Source organism: Diplotaxodon limnothrissa, linkage group LG6 (assembly GCF_057381915.1).
Source record: "Diplotaxodon limnothrissa isolate DT_005_m linkage group LG6, D_limnothrissa_male_GT1.1, whole genome shotgun sequence".
NCBI lineage: Eukaryota > Metazoa > Chordata > Actinopteri > Cichliformes > Cichlidae > Diplotaxodon > Diplotaxodon limnothrissa.
In genome coordinates, this window is record NC_140601.1 from 21,706,461 (window position 1) to 21,727,303 (window position 20,843).

Sequence of the window (20,843 nt, forward strand, 5' to 3'; positions counted from 1 at the left end):
TTCACTGTTGGTGGCAAAATCTCCCCACTGTGAAACGTAATTGTCATAAGAAAATAAAAAACATTACAGGAGAGAGAACGATCTCCCTGATCTTGGCTCACCTGGGGACAAAAGCTTGTCCCAACATGACTGAACACTTACCTCTTCAGAGGCACATCAGAAATGCAGACATTGGCCTCTCACGCTATTACCGTCTCTTCTTCAAAAGATTCTTTCCTGGAACTGTAATTCAAGCCAAAAAGTCCCCTTTTTAGTGTTTTACAGTTATATATGATGTGGATTCACATTACTGATAGTTTAATGTTCATGTTGGGTTTTACCACTGCAGATGTTTGAGGTTTAGCTCATTTTAAAATTCTTTATATACTGGTGCATAGTTTAATCTACAACAATACACCATATTCTATAGGATCATCGTGTTTGTTGTTGTTGTTGTCCTGCAACTGGACCTCTGAAAATACAGGTTTTTTTTAATGCTGTTCTTTATGCTGGCTTTGCAATTAGAATCTGAATGCATGATGGTACCAAGCACATTTTGCTTTAACAAGAACAGCTACATAGAATCTCTAGTATTGTATTGCATTGTATGTATTGCCAGCTTTGGTACCTGTAATACACAAAAAACAAAACAAAACAAACATACAGCACCTGAAACACTCAAAAAATATACAGATACATGAATCACCAATCTTCCTATAGTGTGAGTGTGTGTGTGTGTGTGTATGTGTGTGCGCGTGTGTGTGTGTGTGTGTGTGTGTGTGTGTGTGTGTGTGTGTGTGTGTGTGTGTGTGTGTGTGAGAGAGAGAGAGAGAGAGAGAGAGAGAGAGAGAGAGAGAGTGAGTGTATGAGTGAGGGAATGTGAGAATGCCTGTGTCTTTGTTGTTTGATAATGAGACTGGGAAGCTGCAGTGATGCCCCCCCAGATGGCCCCCCAAGTACTGAAACTAAAGGCATAAACAGATGACCAACTAATTAGGGAATACACATTTTTCCCTGGACACTAGTAGTTGCCAGGGGGTCACCAACTGGTCTCTAGGCCAATGTGACCGGAATCTAATGGCCCCATTATGATCGCCATGTTTCTTGTGTCACAGGTGTTGCATACCCATTTTAACATCACAAAATGTATTGCACGACACAATCTTTGTGGCCGGACGTGCACTTTTGATTTTTGTAACCTGGCACATTGTGCTGGAGCTGCCACAGATAGGTTAAAAACTCAAGTGTACAATCGTGTACAGAAACTCAGAAGACACACAGATATACAGACGTAAATGTTGGAACACTTTGAAAACTTGTTTTGTCGATTTTGTGGAAAAAACTTTGCAACAGGCACAGTCTTGGCTTCCTTTTTAAGTTCTCCTCCTTTATCAGCACTTATGTTTAAGATATTGTCTGAGTGGTGACAACTATCGTTCAGGAGAATACTGCAGCAGCTTCAAGGGCTTAACTATAAATTCAAGTGACTGTGAGATGAGGTTGCAGTGGCAAAGCAAAGCAACCATTGCTGCTTGTATACCTTAAGACTTGAAACTAGGGTTGAATCACTTGTCAGGAAAATGCTCACTGAAGGGAGCTGAAGGGTTGCATTTCTATAGACTTTTATGAAGCTGGAAGAGGATCTGCTTCATGCTAGTCCTTGAAAAATGTTTAGAACACTTTACTCCAGTGAATTGAACGAGGTTCTTTATGACGGTTTACCTTAAGTGAGCCACACCCAGTTATGAGGTTCACTGCTATGTAGAGGCTTTGTAGAGCTTTGATGCAAGTCACGCTTTTAGATTTTTACTAAAAGTAAGTAAAAACCTAAAAAAAAAAAAAGCTTTATTTCGTTCTGTTGCTTTTGATGTTGTTCTAAGAAACAAAAAAGCATTAAAGCATTTGTTTGTCAAAGCAACAATGTAGCCTTCTGAAACAAAGCATAGTTTGAGAGTTAAAAGTTCTATATTCCTGTTGATTCACATTGTAACCACATTTTTATAACTGCAGTTTTTCTTCAAAGGAGAAAACAGGAATAATCTAACTACATGGCACAATATCAACTGTTAACTTTTAAATGACTAATGGAGAGATTGTTATCTTTTGACAAAGTTGATTAACTCAGCGGATTTGAGGTCAGAATAGTATAGAGTTCAGCAAATTACAGACCAACTCCTTCATTATCTGATCTGGAACCTGAAAAAATAAACATAAGTGAGCTATAATGTTCAAAATCACTGTGATGAACAGCCACGCCAGTTAAAGAAACACATTTAGTTAAAACTCAGACACTATAGAAGTGGTGCTTCCCACTGGCACTTACACCCACTGTAAGTTTCAGTAGATGAAAATAATCTTTGGAATACTTGTGTGAAATGTGGTGTTCAATTGAGAAACAATATGTAGTTGTTTAACTTAAGTCACACAATTGTTGTAATACATACAGTGTAAAATACCCCATTGCAGAGGGTATTTTACATGGGGTCAGAATTCTTTCTTAGACTAAAACAGATTATGAGAAAAATGTATGTAAAGGCTAACCAGCCTTTACATACATTTCTACACATTATCTCCTGTATGCATAATGAAACATAATGTCTGTAGTCAGTCAAAAAAACTTTTTTTTAAAATACCCCACCCTTTAAAATGCTAAGCTAAAAGAAAGAGCTGAAAAAGTGCAATACTTGAATAGATGTTCTTATAACCTCTGTTCAAGCGAGGAGGATCAACACTGTATTTCATGTTTCTGTAGCTATCACCAGTACTTACATTATTTTTAGTAATAAGATATTGCAGATATTTAAGTTAATTTAAGTTTCCTTTTCACTGTTTTCAAGTCAAACTAATTAGGGACTCTCTGTCATATCATTACATGCTTATGTCTGCTTCATGGCGTCTCTCTCTGTTTTTTTTTGTTGTTTTTTTTCAAAGTTTGGTTTTAGGGCAGTAAAGGTGGGCATATGTGCTAAGCATATTTGTATAGCATGTAATTAACAACAACAGGGGCCTCAACCCTAGATACCTCTTTTTTTTTTACCTTTGACATGTAAGGATAATTCTTCAAACACATAGGTGTGCCTGTTCTACTGGATGGGATTGGCTGCTACGTGATATAGCAGTATATAAATTGCATCCATGAGGGACAAGAAGTAGACTTCTTTCTACTGAGGTACTTTTTCACAGTTTCTCTCCAGGACAACAAGGTAAGGTGACTTTACAAACAGAAACTATTTCTCATTTTTTGGGGCAACCTTGTTGTTTTCACAAATATTTTTAATCTAATTTTTTTTAAACTATTTCTCTCTTGATTTTCTTAAAGTGCCCCCCCTATTCACCAAAGAAAATTAAGAAAAATTGAGATAAAAGTCTGGGTTGTATGTTATATTATACAGGTTTTTCTACTGAACCTGTCAAAATGAAGCAGCTTGTTCTCTTCATGTGCCTCTTGGTCTCTACTCTCGCTGCCCCTGTAAGTCTAATATTGTGTATTATTAAATCTGCCATCTGATACCATTTTAAAACACAGTTATCCACATCTAACTGTTGTTTGCTCACTTCTATTTCTGAAATTGCAGTTTCCAGCAAGCGAAAGCAGTGAGGTAAGATGGCCTTTTCAACTTTTCTGTTTTGAGTGTTGGATCCGTCTGCTATGACATGTAATGCTATGTTTTTGTCATGCCATCAGTTGGGCACTATGATCGTTGTCTGACAGACAGGGTATAATTGGCTTAATTGCACCGCATGTCTGAAGATGCCTGGTATTTATTTGCAGATTGCAGCACATGCTAATGAGGCCCTGAGGTGGATGGAGATGTACAGGCTGTACCAGCAGCAGGTAATGGGGGTTCATTGATGTTTGAAGTAAAAAAGAACTTCAGATAGACCTTCCATGAATGCTCATTTATGATTATAAATCTGTTTTAATTCCTATTATTGTTGTTTCTTTCCAGGGAATAGTCCAAAATCCCTTCATTCCCTCTGCTAATTCTCCCGTAAGTTTACTCTTGTTAGCCTCTTACAGGAGCTTAGTGGTGGATTTTTGTGAAAACTAAAAATAAGCATATTTGGCATGATTGCTGAAGTTTGTGTGTTACTTATTTGCAATCTGACATAAAATTATGTTCTTTTAGGCTGTCTCAGCTGGGGCCACTGTGAGCATACACACAGCACTGTGACATTGCATATACACATTTATTTCCTGTTATATATATTATTATTACAAATAATAATATAGGCTATATACATTTAATATAGGTGGATGCAGCACCAGCCCAACCTGCTGATGTCCCTCCTCCAGCTCCCGTCCCTGTTGGAGATGCTTCAGAGGTGGAGACAGAGGTGCTCAGGCATCATAGTTTCATGCTGAACTGTATATTGATTGTTATTGAGAAATTCATGTGTACATTTTCTTCCCTGTTTAGAGAAATATTTACTAATATTTTCTCGTATCTTGTTTATTCACAACAACTTCTCTGTCCACAATGGATTGGTTTAAGAATAGCCTAAGTGTAGAGCTAAAAACAAACTGGGAAAAACTTGTAATGCATGTAGAACAAACACATTCCATTGTAGAATAAATTGAGGCTTTTCTCAATTTTCCTCAGAGACCTGAATAAATAAATTTAGGCTAAATTGACAACGGCGGTAGACACTATGTGCAAACACTGTTAAAACAGAGCTAGAACAAGAAAAGGACACATTCAGGACAGACGACACTCTGACGGGTGTAACAAGGCAAAGAAACATAGACTGTTACACATTTTGCTGGAGCATTAGTTCAAACAATAACTTTAAATATGACAGCGTCACAAGCATAAACCCTGAACATGAAGCAGCTAACTTCAAAAATTCATCATTTTTTGTCAACATATATATGACATGATTTTTTCCCATTTTTTTGGCACAGGATGGTAACCCTGCCACCAAAGCTGCAGGACGTGCCCTGCTGAACTCTGATGAGGTAGAGGAGGCCGAGGAGGTGGAAGCAGCTAAGGCCGACCCAGCCATGGTTGAAGCAGAGCCTTCAGCAAACCCTGCAGCGGTAGAGCCAGCTGTAGTTGATGTCCCCATAGATGTTGCTCCAGTTGATGATGCTGCTGCTGTGGATGTACCTCCTGTTGATGTAGTTCCTGTTGACAGTGCCCCAGCAGCCCCTGAGGTGGCCGTTGATCCAGCTGCCCCTGCCACCGCCGATATACTTGCTGCTGCTGATGTCCCAGCTGAGGTTGACGCCCGTGCCACTGATGTCGGTGAGGCTAACATGACAGGAGGGCCAGCAGATCCCACTGCACTGTAATCTGCCTCTCATCACCAGCAACAATACTCCTCTGTTAGCAAATAGAACAAAAGCTGAAAACAGATACAGGTGATGTAGTTAAAAGAGACAAAAAAAATTATTTGGGAAAAAATTGAACACTTTGTAAAGAGAATAACCAAAATGTGTTTTCAGACCTAATCTAAAAAGGGTTTTTTTGTTTGTGGTTTCTCTCTTTTTCTGTAGTTCTGTAATTGAAAGTTTATTCTTAGTCATCAACACATTGTATAAATGGTTGAGGATTATCTTATGTTTTATTGTTTTGCTGTACTGTCCACAGTATTAAACCATTAAAGTGCCAAAAAATAACATATCAGTATTTTGTGTACACGATCTTTATCTTGTTGTGTGCCACTGTTACCTCAACAGTGTTTCCTTCTAGTCAATGTTCTCCTGAGTTTCATCAGTGACATAAACACATCAAAATCACACACTGTCATCTCCATTTATACTTATTTCAACACTAAACCAAAACAAATTAAAGGACATTAAACTCCTGCAAAGATGCTTCAGCTCAAATGCAAACTGTGAAATTTGCTGTCATAAAACTGCAAACACCACATCAGCCAACAGGGAGAGCCACTGAACCACAGGATTTCTACATATACTCCTGTACACGTTTTTCACCGATAGAGGTTCTGCTTTGATTTCACACGAGACATTATTGTTCTTTTATGCCTGATCTGGAATCTGTTTTACTGGACATGATCTAATAGGATTAAAGGAGGATATGGAGGAGAGTGCTGACTGAGCAGGAGTAGTGTGTGTGTGTGTGTTAGAGTGCGTGTAAGCGTGTGTGTGTGCAAGCAGACTAAATCCTCTGTTCCGCAAATGATCAGGAAAATTATAGCTTGTTGCTGAATTTTAAAAACAATGTCAACACATAATGGTTTTCAGTGTTGTGGATCCTGAGTAGGAGGTTAACTGAGGCTTGTCGAAACTTCACTTAAATGTATCTCATCTCCCGCTGGAGTGGACAAGCAGGGAGGATGATTGAGTTTGCCACCACTCTCCTCAGACAAGTCTAATCCCCAAATCCTCATCAGGGTCACTGAGACTCTATGACACAGTTAGATGGACTCAGTACCTACAGGTGTTAGTTGCCTAGTTACATGTTGTTATACATTATTAAATAGCATTCAGTGATTGATGATACAATAAATCTGTGGATACCGTGAGTGTCTAAGTTCCAGGAAAGTACACAACTAAAGGGAAATGGACTTTAAATTACATTAAGGATCGGAAAAGGTAAGTTTAGTCACACGATACTGTAAGTTCTTTTTGTAGCATCATCTATGTGTATGGCTAAATAATTCATTTAGACCTGTAAAACAATGTGCTTACCAGCTGAGACTGACACTACAAATGCAATAGTAACATTGGATATAAGTGACACATGATGCAGATGAAGACAGTAAAATCTTTTTTTTTAATGGATTGATTTATTCATATATATATATATATATATATATATATATATATATATATATATATATATATATATATACATATATATATATATATATATATATATATATATATATATATATATGTGTGTGTGTGTGTGTGTGTGTGTGTGTGTGTGTGTGTGTGTGTGTGTGTGTATTTATTTATGTATTTAGACCTCGAGGCAACTGTTGTTGTTGTTGTGATTTGGTGCTATATAAATAAAACTGAATTAAACTTTATATATTTATAAATATTTTTTTTTTTTACATATGTAAGAATTGTATTTATTTAGTTATTTATTTATTCAGGCATTAATCATTTATATGTTTATTTGTTGTCTCAGTAAACAAGTTTTGACAGCACAACACATTTCTGCTTCCATGGGTTGCTCTTGTTTGTAAAAAGAAAACATCAAATCAAATCAAAAAGTTCCTATGGTAAATCAAAAAGCAGATATATTTTTCAGTTTTTTTTTCTTTTAAAGCTAGGTGATCAAACAACTGCCAAAATACGTCCTGTTTCAGTTTAAAATATGTGTAAACCAATTTAGAACCCAACACTACTTAAATGAAGTTGTCATCCTGAAAAATATTTTATTGCTGCAGAGTATACTACAGTTCTGCTGCAATGGCCACTACCACCCAGGCCTTGCTCACCTCGCCACCTTATGTTCCACCTGACTTTACCAGTGACAGTGACGATGACATGTGAGCAAAACTTAAATATAAATACACAAAGAATAATAATGACAAAAAAGCAAAGATTTGTCAGTTAATAAAATGTGCTGTGTTTGTTTCAGAAGTTCACCTCAATCAACGCCTCTTCATATAGGCAACACGAACAATAACAACAACAATGAAGAGTAAGTACAATTTGGAGTCATGAAAAAAGTAAAGGCTTAGATTCCTGTAATCACGTTAAACATGTTGCATTAATCGTTTTTTTCAGAGAGAAAAAGAAAAAAAGGAAAAAGGAGAAGAAGGAAAAGAAGGAAAAGAAAGAGTATTGATTTTTATCTCCTCACCTTTTAGGAAATGTTACTATGTTATTAAGGATAACCGGTGCTCAGTATTCTCTAATTTATTATTGCACATTACAGAAAAAAGGAGAAGGAGAAGAAGGAGGAGGAAGAAAAAGAAAAAGAAAAAGAAAAAGAAAAGGAGAAAGAAAAAGAAAAAGAAAAAGAAAAAGAAAAGGAGAAAGAAAAAGAAAAACAAAAAGAGAAAGACAAGAGCAAGGACAAAGATAAGTAAGTACATAATTTACAGAAACTTCAAAATAAATTTATGTGTTGTATGATTTTGAGTATTTATTTTACACTTTCATTCTTTCCTCCACAGGCCAGCAGAAATATTTGTCATTAATCCTGCTGGAAATTTGTATTACAACTGGCTGTTTATCATTACGCTACCAGTGATGTATAATTGGACCATGATCATAGCCAGGTGACCTTGATAAATCAGTCATTCTTCCATCACTAAAGGTCAAATATTTACATGATTTCATTTGGTTGTTTGTTTTTAATATCCTACTTCATTAAAACTACTTTTAGCTACAGTTTGCTTTCATGCACAGAAATAGTTTTGTTTTTTTTTTAAAGTGAGAAGTTGTGTTTTTTAACATTGTATTGTCTTTTTTTCTGTTAGTACAGATTACTGGGTTAATGGGGTGCGACAGTAGCACAACAGGACATAGTCCTGAGATATTCAACATTGTTAATTTACAAACCACCCTCACTGCTGGTGGTTGTCTTCTCTTGCAAACAGGGCTTGCTTTGAGGAGTTTCAGCATGACTACATAATTTACTGGGTTATTCTGGACTACACCTCAGACCTTATCTACCTGGCTGATATGTTCTTCAGGGCCAGAACAGGTGAAAGACTAACCTTACCATTCTGCAGAAATATTTTCAAAATGTGATATAGTTTTCCTCAAAGCACTAATTAGACTTACACAGATGAAATGAGTGGCCAGTGATGTCATCGTTTCTCCTGGTCATGTTATATGTAAGTGATGGTGTGGTTCTGTCTCTCTACTGCAGCACAGCAATCAACTATCATCCAGCAAGACTCAAAATGGAAATTTGTACTGCTGAATTCATGTTAGAAAACATCCCTTTCTAACATGAATTCCCTTTCTGGATATAATTTTTGTACTCTGATCAACAGAAAAAAAAAGACTTGTTGAAACTGCTTTACTATAAGATATCTAGAGCATTATTTACACCACCAACTACAAATCTTAAAGCTGCTAATAATTACAGTTTGAACGGTGATCCTGTGTGCAATTAAAAGGTGATTGTTGCAGTAGAAGGGAACATTCAATTCCATATAGTATTTAAAAACACAATGTCCCTGTAAATGGTAAACACTGTCTTTCAACTGCAGGTTACCTTGAACAAGGCCTACTAGTGAAAGATAAGAAGCTGCTTTTGGATCGATACATCAGCAGCTTTCAGTTTCGTCTCGATGTTCTCTCCATGCTGCCCACTGACATCTTCTACTTCGTCCTTGGCATCGACTACCCAGAGATCCGCATAAACAAGCTTCTGAGGATTGGGCGCATGATGGAGTTCTTTACCAAAACAGAGACTAAAACCAACTACCCCAACATCTTCCGTATTGCAAACCTTATCATGTACATCCTTATTATCATCCACTGGAATGCCTGCTGGTATTTCTCTTTTTCCAAATCTATTGGATTTGGTGCTGATGACTGGGTTTACCCTGCTCTGGATGATCCTGAGGAGCCTGAGTTTGGACAGCCCATGAGGAAGTATGCTTTCAGCCTGTACTGGTCCACACTGACTCTGACAACTATTGGAGAAACCCCACCACCAGCTTTGGACTCAGAATTTCTCTTCCATGTTGTGGACTTTTTAGTTGGAGTCCTCATCTTTGCCACCATTGTGGGAAACATTGCCACCATGATCTCCAACATGAATGCAGCCCAAGCCCAGTTCCAGTCCCGCATTGACAACATTAAGCAGTACATGCAGGTAAATAAACATTGATCAAAAAAGTCTAGATCAAAAGACGTAGTAAAATAATCTAGTCTTTAAATATTATTTTAATCCTCTTGTTTTCTTTTCATTTGCAGGTTCGAAAGGTTAGTAAGGACCTAGAGTTGCGAGTCATCAAGTGGTTTGACTATCTGTGGAATAATGGCAAGGCACAGGATGAAAGAGAAGTGCTGAGATATCTCCCAGACAAGCTAAAAGCAGAAATAGCCATCCAAGTCCACATGGAGACGCTAAAGAAAGTTCGGATTTTTGCAGACTGTGAGGCAGGCCTGCTGATTGAGCTGGTGCTCAAACTCCGGCCACAGGTGTTCAGCCCTGGAGATTACATCTGTAAGAAAGGCGACATTGGTCGTGAGATGTATATTATCAAAGATGGAAAACTGGCAGTCGTTGCCGATGATGGTGTGACACAATTTGTTGTACTCGGAAGCGGCAGCTATTTTGGTGAGATTAGTATTCTTAATATTAAAGGTAGCAAAGCGGGTAACAGGCGGACCGCCAACATTCGCAGCATTGGATACTCAGAGCTCTTCTGCCTTTCCAAGGATGACCTGATGGAATCATTGTCAGAGTATCCAGATGCCAAAGGCATGCTTGAGGATAAGGGTCGGCAGATCCTGATGAAAGATGGTCTTATAGACTTGGATCCAGCTAATATCAAACCTGAGCAAAAAGAGCTGGAGGAGAAGGTAAACAAATTGTATGGTACCATGGAGCTGATGCAAGTCAAGCTGAAGAAGATCTTACGAAATAACGAAAATGCAGACAAAACTCTAAAACATCGTATTATAGATCTTGAGCGCTTAACTGGAGAGGAGGTAGAAGAAGATGAGGAAGAAGGAGAAGATAAAAAGGAAGAGAAAGAGGGGGGTGGGGAGAAAAGGGAAGAGGAAAAGGTAGAAGAAGAGAAAAAGGAAGAAGGGGAAAAAGTAGAAGAAGGGGAAAAGGAAGAAGAGGAAAAGATTGAGATGACAAAAGAAGATGAAGAAAAGCAGGAAGAGGAAAAAACAGATGAAGGAGGAGATGAAGAAAGAAAAGATGAAGACACCAAAGAAGAGAAGGAAGAAGAGAAAAAATAAACAATAATTTATGTAATGCACCAAGCTCTTTTTTTTATGTAGCTACAATAGAATGCTTATCATAATGAAGTGGACTTTGTACTTTAATGATTCAGTAATAATATAAAAGACAACATATGAAACACTATAGATGGACTGAAATACCTACTCTAAGTTGTCCTTAAAAGGTGTTGCTATTCTATATGTGTAATAAAATTAACATATTATACAAAATCTTTTCCCATTTTTATATTCTCATTCAATTGAACATTGGGCAGACAAACACACTATGAGCAGCAATACTCGGGTAGGCTGTAGCACTAAAAGACACTTGTTTGGTGCTAAGGGGCTCAAAGTGTCAAATTTTGACCCTACCATCTAAATGTTGGATAAGAAATTGAGACATATTAGATCAGGAATCATTTTTACAATCTTCTATTGTCAAAATTTGTTGAGCTGTGTAAATTGTAACATCAGTTTCCTGTTCTTAGCAGACATGAGTTGCGCCTTTTTTGCGGTCTTCTGCTGTTTTAGCCAGATGGGCTAAAACAGCAGATGCTCCTCTGCATACCTTCACTGTAATGAGTGGTTATTTTAGTCACTGTTATCTTCCTATCAACCTGAAGCAGCAGGGGCAACATATTTTTACCCAGAGAACTGCGGCTCATAGGTGTTTTCTTTTTTTCTTCCCCATCTTAAAGCTCTTTTTGAGCTTCATCTTTGGTCATCTTGACCATATCAACATGCCTAAATGTTTTGTGTTTTTGGCACATTGATGGGTGATGAGATATTTGCTTTAACAAGTTGTTCAGCAGCTCTTCCCAAGAGAACAACTGATGATTATCTGTTTGCCTGGGGATGGTAACTGATAAGAATTTAACGATTCCGATTGCATCACTGATTCAATTCCTTATTGATTCTCATTGGGTTCTCATTGACTCTGCCTTGAGAGTCACCATCATCACAAGCCAATATGTCAAAGGTATTACATTGATCCAAATTATTTGTGTGCTGTGTGGTCAAATGTTTGTGAATGTTGGAAGTATTTCCCCTCTTTGCTGTGATTGATGTTGGGGTCATTACTCAAAAAAACATATTACACATTTTTCTGTAATAAAGTACACTTAATTACATACTTAATTACTTCCAGGCAAAAATAATTTGTTACATTTAGTAAATGATTGTCTTGACATGAAACACATTGTCTTATATTTACCATTTAACAATATAAAACCCATAGGCTACATTCTCATACACCAACACAAATCCCTATCCTGTGGACACACATATGATCTTTCCTTTAGTATTTAGGGATAATAAAAAAAAGACAACAGCACAAACGAAAGATCAATACCACCAAAAAGAAACTTTAAAGTGATCACCAATGTCATATTACTTTAGAAACATGAACAGGTAGAAACAGTCCAACAACCAGACCCTGAACTTTACAAGCTGAAGTTCAGGGTCTGCTTGCTTGCTTGCTGGGCTGGGCTCAGCTTTAACATCACTTTGGCTAGCGTTGGCATGCTTTCTATGCAGATGCTTGCAAAGCTAACGTTTTTTTTTTTTTTTTTGGGGGGGGGGGGGTTGCAGCATAATGCAGCTATTTCTGTCATGGATGCAGTTTCCACTTAACCACCATGCTCTCGTCCAGTTGTGCAATAAAAATAAAAGCAATTGTCATATCCAGGGTGCAGACTACGCCACTATTTTCCTCCTCCAGCATATAACCTGGAATCAGCTGGTTGTAGCACAAGTGCAAGTGGAAGCAATAAGCAAAATCCATAGGCAAGCTGTCTAACAATTCCAAGTAGTGACGACATGAATCATAAGTAGGTCAACCAAAAAGGGAAAACTGACTTTAAGAGGCATTAAAAAAAATCTATGAACTGTTTCATTAAAAAAACAAACAAACAAACAAACAAAAAAAACAATCTGAAAAATGCAATATAGCCTTTAATCCAAATATTAGGAAAGCTTTTCATATTTGGCTTTGGACAAACCCACAAGTTGGACACACTAGTTCAGCTCATTAGTTCCCATGCATGGGTTGATGAGTTCAAACTGAGAGGCTGTCATACATAAGTGTGTATAAATAGAGGCCCAGGCACTGGCCCTTTTTGATGGAGTCACAAACTTAAAAATTCTGGAACCTCAAGTCAAATCTCTTTCATATAAATGATTTGAGGCTAATTTAAAACTATCATTCAGTGACCTGAAATGGTGTATGACTTTGCTAATAGCACTAGGAATGATAATTGAAAATGTTATTTGCAGAGAGAGGAATCATAGTTTAATAATGGCCAACATGGCTCAGTTTTTTTAGTTCTTTATTTAATGATTCTTGTGGGGAGGGAAACAGAACAAACAACCCAATATCATGGCAAAGAGTGTATCAGACACGCCACTTCAATGTGTACATGTCACACTTTGCCTTTCCAAAGCTTGAAATGAATATACATGCAGAAGTTGCACTTCCAGCAGGAGGAGGTAATATATTTAAATCCAAGAAGTTAGTAGTGACCAAGGAAGGTATGAAGTACATTCCAGGGTCCTCTTACAAATGATTAAGATAGGTATGTATTTACATGTAAATGTATTAGCAATGTCTCTTCGACATAAAAAATCTCCCTCTTTTGGTACTGTAGCTTACTGGAACTTCTGCATGCAGGTCCATTTCACACTTTGGAGAGGCAAAGCGATACATACACACATTGGACTGGCACGTTACATTACATATTTGGCCGTTATACTGGGTTAAGACAAGAGACAGGTAGAAGAAAGTCATATATATATAATATTAATTTACCAATGATTGAATGCAGAGTGATGTAGATACACATAGCGAGTAAAACAATAGCAAACAGTGATTACTGTGTCAGCCAGTCATATAAGTAAACAATAAGCGGCTCATTATAAAAGACCCTTAGGTATTTTATGAATAGGTACATGGAAATTCTTGTATGGATTCACTGCTGCTAGGAATTGGACCGGTGGTTAATTTAAGTATGTGGGATAGCCTTAACCAAGTAGTGTTGGTTCTTAAATCTAACCAAACAGCACATGAAGCAAGAGAACATAAAGTCTAAAAGAATGGAGTCAAATTGAAGTCAAGGAGGGTGAGAGTCGCCTCCTTTTTGGTTTCACATACTGTTGTTTCAACAGTGTTCTTTATAATTCTGATTATAAATGCCAGTTATTATTTAACAATTAAAGAAAATTTTCATGTTAGTCATACACTATGTAAATAATTGAGCTTATTTTCCATTTCATTGTGTTCAAATATTAATACTGCAGTGAAGATTACTGCAAAAAGTGGAGCCTATGGTGTCACTAAATTGATATTCCTAGTAGTCTGTTTTTCTCCTCAAGTGAAACAGGAAGAGCTGGAAATAAAAATCTAAAATGTAACAAAAACATTCAGTCATATGAAGGTACTTTGTATGAAATCACATAGCTGTCTTCAAGAGTGAAGGGACATTTGTGAACCCTGATTTTTTTTCAAAAATAACATAGAGAAATCTCTTGTTTCACATCAAAAGGACCTAATTCTTTTTCACTCATCAGCACTTTATTACTATTGCACTTCACCTGAAAATAAATGAACCGTTTTAGATCAAAGTAAGACATCTGAGAGAACGAAAATAAATGCCACACACTCGGGTCCCCAAATAGAGTGTGAAAGCAGCCAGGCATGTGACTATTGATCATCCTTTGTGCTGTTCTCCCAGTGCTGCTGAACGTATGGCACTAGCAAAGAGTTTGTGAGCTCTCATATGTAAATCAGTGATAAAGCCAAACCAAGAAGAAAAGCAACTCATTTGAGATAACTCACAAGGATGAATGAGTAACACAGAGGACTGTAATTTGTTGGCGCTTGGAAAATTAACAAGGTGCATTCTGAGAGCAGAACATCTTGGTCCTGATTAATGAAGAGATGACAGCAGGTTCATTGCACTGTACTTCAGATGGTAGCAATTTAGTGTTTAATTAAAAGTCCATTTTCTAAATATCGTCTCTCAATAAGACAGAATAAACAGATATGCATTCAAAGGTTTATGAAGTCAAGCCTATCTCTATTGTTATACAGATTCACTTTTGGATTCTATAATGTGTCAAAAGCACCAAAACCCAATTAATGTGTTTCAACTTTATTCTTTTTTTATTGATTATTCTTTTCTTCCAACTGTATAAGATAAAGGTCTAATCATCTGTTAGTTTACTCAGATTGCACAGAGTGTATATTTGTTAATAATTTGAATCATTTTGGATAAGGATAAGTGTAAGATAATGGGGAATTTCAGTTTTTACTTTATAATTTGTTTAGGATAAGATTTACAGTTAAATTGTATTTTCTTTCCTTATTTCATTTTTACGTACTGTTCCTTTAATACATGGTAACTGTGCATGGGGGGAGCGTTCGCGACTGGCAGTGTGGAGTAACGGGGCTTTAACTAGCTGTGGAGTCAAACAGTTTTCTTACCGTGTTTGCAGTGTACAGGAACATTCAAACGGATTATTTCAAGACTGTGGAAATAAATGTTTGCCTGATTGTTTTTCAACTACAAGCGGATTATTTTCAACTGCACAAAGACACGCGTATGGCCCAACTACCAGCTAGTGCTTCTGCGGTATTACCACCAATTAAATGACAGTCAGAAGAAGAGATGGCACAGTGTGTTTATTTTATCCCTGTGTTTAAAAATGAGGGAAGATGAGCATAATTGGATAGAAAACTACTGATGAAGACAGTGGTAACATTATTTATTAATATTTATCGTCCTGATCTAAATGAAATTTTGAAAGGTTTAGGTTGAACGCAAAAGCAGATAACAGGAAAGTCTTTGTTTTTATCTGGAAGAGCTAATGAACATTATTGGCTAGGCTGAGAAATACTAAGTGCTGGATGGCAAGGTGAGAGGCTGGGGGTTTTGGGTTACTGTTGAGCAGATGGGTTTTCTTGCACATAGGAACAACGGATAATTTAACTGGTAACCAGGCAAATATTTTTTTGCTTATCTACAGAACACAGCAAAAATGTTAAGTTAAGGGACAGGTTTTTTTGTGTTGTTCTGTAAGGATCTGGTCAGGTGATTACTCCAGCAACACTTGAAAGACTAGGAAACAACTTTATTAGCAGAACAGCGTGTTTTGGCTTGTGGCCTTCATCTTGACCATTACAAAATACCAAACATCGTTCTGTAAGGACAATAATAATAATAATAATAATGGATTGCATTTATATAGCACTTTTCGAGACCCTCAAAGCGCTTTACAATTCCACTATTCATTCACTCACATATTCATACACTGGTGGAGGCAAGCTACAGTTGTAGCCACAGCTGCCCTGGGGCAGACTGACAGAATCAGAATCAGAAAGACTTTATTTATCCCCAAGGGGCAATTAACATACAACAGAGCAGCATAACGTTGAAGATAAGAACAATAAGAACAGGCAATAAAAGTGAGATAATAAATACACAGAATATACAGTATACACAGTTTTAAAATTACACAGTTCAAAACTAAAGTGACTGAAAGGTGAATAAATAACTGTGAGTGACTAAGAGTGAATAAAGTGTCGGTAGTATAAAAAGAGTGTGGGGTAGTTTATGTTTCTGGTGTGGGAAATGGTCTTATCTGCTGGAGTTAAAAAGCAAAGAGTGGCTTTGGGGACAAAGATAGCTCTCCTCCTCTCAGTCCTGCAGGAAGTGCAGCGAAGGCATCGCCCGGAGGGGAGCCATTGAAATGCAGAGTGAAAAATGTGAGAGGGGTCGATGATGATTTTGGCTGCCTGTCTAAGGGCAGCCAAGGGCTGAAAACCTGTGCCAGAGTTCTGAGGGAGTGGAACCAGCAGGTAATGAAGAAGGTCATGATGCTTTCCAGGAAGGCATAGTAAAAAGTCATCATGATGGGTGTGCTGACTCCAAAGGAGTTGAGTTTCCGTATAGCCGTTGGTGGCACCTCCTGAGAATCTCCTCTGTGTTGGCAGAGAATTTCAGGAGGTTGTCAAAGATGGTTCACAGGTATTTGTACTCCTCGGCCATCGGCCCCTCTGGCCAACACCAGTAGGCGGTAGGTGAAGTGTCTTGCCCAAGGACACAACGACCAAGACAGACAGAGCTGGGGATCTTAAACTAAACAAATATTTAGTTTAAGCCAAACATGGTCTCTAATGGTGTGAGTGTCTAGAGCAGGAGTCGGCAACCCTAGGCACAAGGGTTAACTGATGGCACGACCATAGCTGGACTGGCCATTGGGCATTTGCTTGGTGGCCCGATGATTTTTTTAAAATATTTTTTGTAGCGATGTAAACAATGAAAGGTGGTGGATTGGCCAGATGCTGGCCGGTGTGTAAAAATAACTCAGTTGTTTGGTAGTGGCTATCGCGGAGCTTCCACAGATTCAGTAACATTAGCAAGTGGTGGAGGCCAGCAGGTGGATGAGAGAAAGGGGAGGCAGGAGGAAGAGAGACCCGAGCGTCAGGTGAACTGAACTTCAAGTAAGAAGTTATGACCTGCAGTCTATCTGGGTCAGATATAAACCAAGTTGAGGTGGGGTTTATTTTCGTTGTGCTGACTTTTTACAGTCAGTTACGTCAGTTACAATAACTCCTACTGCGTACTAGCTAGCATGACAGAGTTTCTATACAGCTGGGTCGGTGCTGTGATGTTACTGATAGTGAACTTTATTTTATTCATAAGGTTAGTTAGTAGAGTTGCCAACCATCCCGTAAAAAGACGGAATCGTCCCGCATTCAGAGAAATTATTACACGTTTCGTGTTGAGCTGAGAGGGGACGCAGTTTGTCCCGGACTTCATCTAGAATGAAAAAAGACACAAAGGTGGAGTTATTCTGTTGTTACGCTGCACAGCTGCCTCTTCTTCTCTGATTCTCTCCCCTCTCTCTCCTGTTGCTACTTTAATCATGAAACTGATCAATGATCAGCTGATCGGCTTTTCTCTTGTTTGTTTATCGTCCACTTTGCGCCAGAAAGAGGAAACCAGCGGATGTCGCGCTAAACAACAGCAGCACGTTTAAGCTTGATCAGCTGTTGTTAGAATTTATTTCATATTACTTTCTAGTATCAGCTGATGTTTGCTGGAGCCACAGCTGTAAAAGCTGCTGGTCATGATATGGTTTGGTTATCTGGTGAGAGGGAAACATGAAGATGAAACCAGGAGATGTCCTTACTGGATCATCAGAGCTGTGATGGAGAAACAGGTTTACCTTTTAGTTAACATGAATGAGTTAAAGGGAAGTTATGAACTGTTTCTGAGAGACAAATAACACCAGGATCCTTTTCTATGTAGCTGACAGCTGGTAACTGGGCGGATCTAGCAAAGTTTTGCCAGGGGGCCAAGGGGGGCATTAACAGGGAAAGGGGGGCACAAAGAAATACTTTCTTATTTTCATTTAAAATGTCTGGCTGTTATTAAATAATTATCTGAAGCTTACAACCAAAGTTTTTATCTGATGTAAAATGTATAGAAATCATACATATACCAACAAGACTGTGTACATCACTGTCACAACAGTGTTTGTTTTCATTCAAAGGCTATATGGCTTTAATACCTGGTGGGCCGGTCTTTAGTCAAGCCCGGGCTGTTTTTTTGTCCCAGTCCAGCCCTGGGCACGACACGCAGTGAATTAATCTGAGAGGGTGCATCAAAAAATAAATGGCCGGGCCAGCAGTGCATATCACAAATCAGCTCGCATAGACACATTAGTTGTGCCTCTTCATAATGAATGATGGTATCTTAGCTAACAACCCCAACTACCAGATTCAACTTGTAATTGGCTAAAAATAATTTAGCCTACTGGTAAGAGGGACGTTGTTAGTTTTCCACAATCCGACACTTCAAAAGCTTCAGGAGCTTTCCGCTCAGCACAGCATCAGCACTACGGAAATACACAGATACATCCGTAGACTCGAGACACAATGCATTTTTTTTAAAATGTTATTTATAAGATTTTAAGTTCAAAGTTACATAACGTCACACCAGACAAAGGACATAAGATTCAAAAACAATAACATTTAAGCACAAAAAAAAAAAAAAAAAACCAGAAACCAAACACACAACAAAAAAAACCCAAACAGGAAAACAGGAAAGAAAAGGAAAAAAAATTAAATAAATAAAAAATTTATTAATAAATGAAAAAAAATAAAAAATAAAAAAAATAAAAATACACCAGTTAGCCAGTACAAATCAAAAGTTCAAAAGAAACACCATTGTTCAAAGAAGATGATCTTCTGCGTGAGTTTAGACAGGGCAACAGAGAGTTCACCAAGACCAAAAGATGTGGGAAACAAGTCCAGGAAGGAATCAGGGTCCGGCAGAAGTGCAGTTTCACACAAACACAAAGTGCAGTCAAATGGGTTAAAGTTTATGTTGAATTCCCATTAATATGATTGAGAAAAGGGCCCCAGATTTCGACAAACTTAAAATGGGTGTCAGCCAAACGATAACGAACCTCTTCAATATACAAACAAGCAATCATCTCATGTAGCCAAACCCTGAACAATGGAGGAGATGGTGATTTCCAGGCTCTAAGAATAAGTCTTTTAGCTACAATCATGCCAAACATTAAGGCTCTCTGAAGAGGATGTCTGAGTGCCAATGAGGTTAGGGAGACACAATGCATTTTTGGGACTTTCAGGTGTATGGACCAATGTTTTATTTTCTGATCAAACCAGAAATCTTTAATGAGCAGCTAGATTTGTCTCGCATTAACTGGCTAAGTTAATGCCAGTTAATGCAACATCGAAGCAGCTGGTATCCACAGCTGTGCGTGTTCATGGAGCTTGCATTTTCACCTGCTGGACATCACCACCTGACAAGTTTAACTGTCTTCAGAACATTGCATCAATTATTGACAGTATTTGGCTCTAATATCTGTGTGAGCACATTTTCTCCTACACGAAGCGTGTCCTCAGGTAGCCGTCTGAATGCTGGAGTGCTGAGTGGGAGACCAGAGATGACATTAACATGTGTGTCTCTGTATTAACAGACATGCCATATTGGCTTAGTTTATTTTTCTTATCATTGTTGTGAGGACACCATAAATAGCATTTGTATTTTCTGTTGTACAGTCCATTTGCTGTTATGAAGTTCTTGTTGTGGATAAAATGTGTCTTTTTTTGTTTATATTGTGTAACTGTTCATATAGAGCATTATTAAATTTATTGCTAAAGCAATCATATGGCACACTGACTTCTGAGGAAATTTTAAATGGCACTCGCCATCAGAAAGGTTGCCTACCCCTGGTCTAGAGGATAACCAAGTTAGGCACACTGACAAGTGTCCTAGTGACTGTCAAAATTAACGCGTTAACGCAAATTAATCCGCCATCATGGTCAATGTGATAAAAAAAATTTTAACGCAATTAATGCATCTGGAGTGCAGAATGACTCAAAATCCCTGAAATGTTTCTGTCAATGCATTTTGGGCAATTTTTGCAAGTAGAGTTACCTTTGCACATGGGCAAATGGGCAGTTGATCAGGTAGTGCGTATATTTTCCCTTTTTTCTCGAGTCTGTTTGCTCATGCAAAATTAAATGCGATTAATATAGAATACAAATAAATGATATTTAATCGTGATTAATCAAAATTAATCCACTGTAACCCTGTAAGGTTTTAATTGTTTGACAGCACTCATTTATATTATATATTAGTGTATACTTACCTATTAGTATATAGGTTTTTTAAAAAGTTGTATTTCACAGGAGAGAACCTGTGTTAAAAGATTGAAGAAAACTATTCATTCATATTCATATTCATATTTTTTAAATCACTAGTCCTGGCACAAGCAACTGGATCTGCATAGGCTAGGCCTGTTAGGCGTTGGCGGTTAGACTCCGATTGCCCGCCTCGGCAGGTGTTCCATGCTTGTGTATTGGCAGGTATGTGTGGGTGTGTGTGTGTGGATACAGGTGTGTCTGGGAGCACCTGTTTACAGGCATCTTCAGGCCCGGATTGGAGTCTTTGCCATCTCCAGGCCTGGCCAGGTGGCTGGCCAC

General features: G+C 37.9%; 2 protein-coding genes across 2 annotated transcripts; both read left to right on the forward strand.

Moving 5' to 3' along the window:
* Nucleotides 1–3,394: 3,394 nt before the first annotated feature.
* enam (enamelin) lies at nt 3,395–5,275 on the forward strand. Its single transcript, XM_085355929.1, has 5 exons — nt 3,395–3,448; nt 3,555–3,578; nt 3,752–3,814; nt 3,930–3,971; nt 4,886–5,275. Exons 1-5 carry the CDS (start codon nt 3,395–3,397, stop codon nt 5,273–5,275), a joined length of 573 nt encoding a protein of 190 aa, XP_085212055.1.
* Nucleotides 5,276–7,369: 2,094 nt separating this feature from the next.
* cnga1a (cyclic nucleotide gated channel subunit alpha 1a) lies at nt 7,370–10,843 on the forward strand. The gene is made up of 8 exons (XM_085355930.1): nt 7,370–7,449; nt 7,542–7,604; nt 7,691–7,744; nt 7,842–7,991; nt 8,083–8,187; nt 8,509–8,615; nt 9,130–9,740; nt 9,842–10,843. The coding sequence occupies exons 1-8, from the start codon at nt 7,370–7,372 to the stop codon at nt 10,841–10,843; spliced, it is 2,172 nt and encodes a 723-aa protein (XP_085212056.1).
* Nucleotides 10,844–20,843: the final 10,000 nt, after the last annotated feature.

Bases quoted from the DNA above. Each gene is read 5' to 3' on its own strand.
- enam (XM_085355929.1), top strand. From the start codon at position 3,395: ATGAAGCAGCTTGTTCTCTTCATGTGCCTCTTGGTCTCTACTCTCGCT. The intron at 3,449-3,554 runs GTAAGTCTAATA...CTGAAATTGCAG, and splicing joins TCTCTACTCTCGCTGCCCCT to TTTCCAGCAAGCGAAAGCAG. The intron at 3,579-3,751 runs GTAAGATGGCCT...ATTTATTTGCAG, and splicing joins CAGCAAGCGAAAGCAGTGAG to ATTGCAGCACATGCTAATGA.
- cnga1a (XM_085355930.1), top strand. From the start codon at position 7,370: ATGGCCACTACCACCCAGGCCTTGCTCACCTCGCCACCTTATGTTCCA. The intron at 7,992-8,082 runs GTAAGTACATAA...TTTCCTCCACAG, and splicing joins AAGAGCAAGGACAAAGATAA to GCCAGCAGAAATATTTGTCA. The intron at 9,741-9,841 runs GTAAATAAACAT...TTTCATTTGCAG, and splicing joins ACATTAAGCAGTACATGCAG to GTTCGAAAGGTTAGTAAGGA.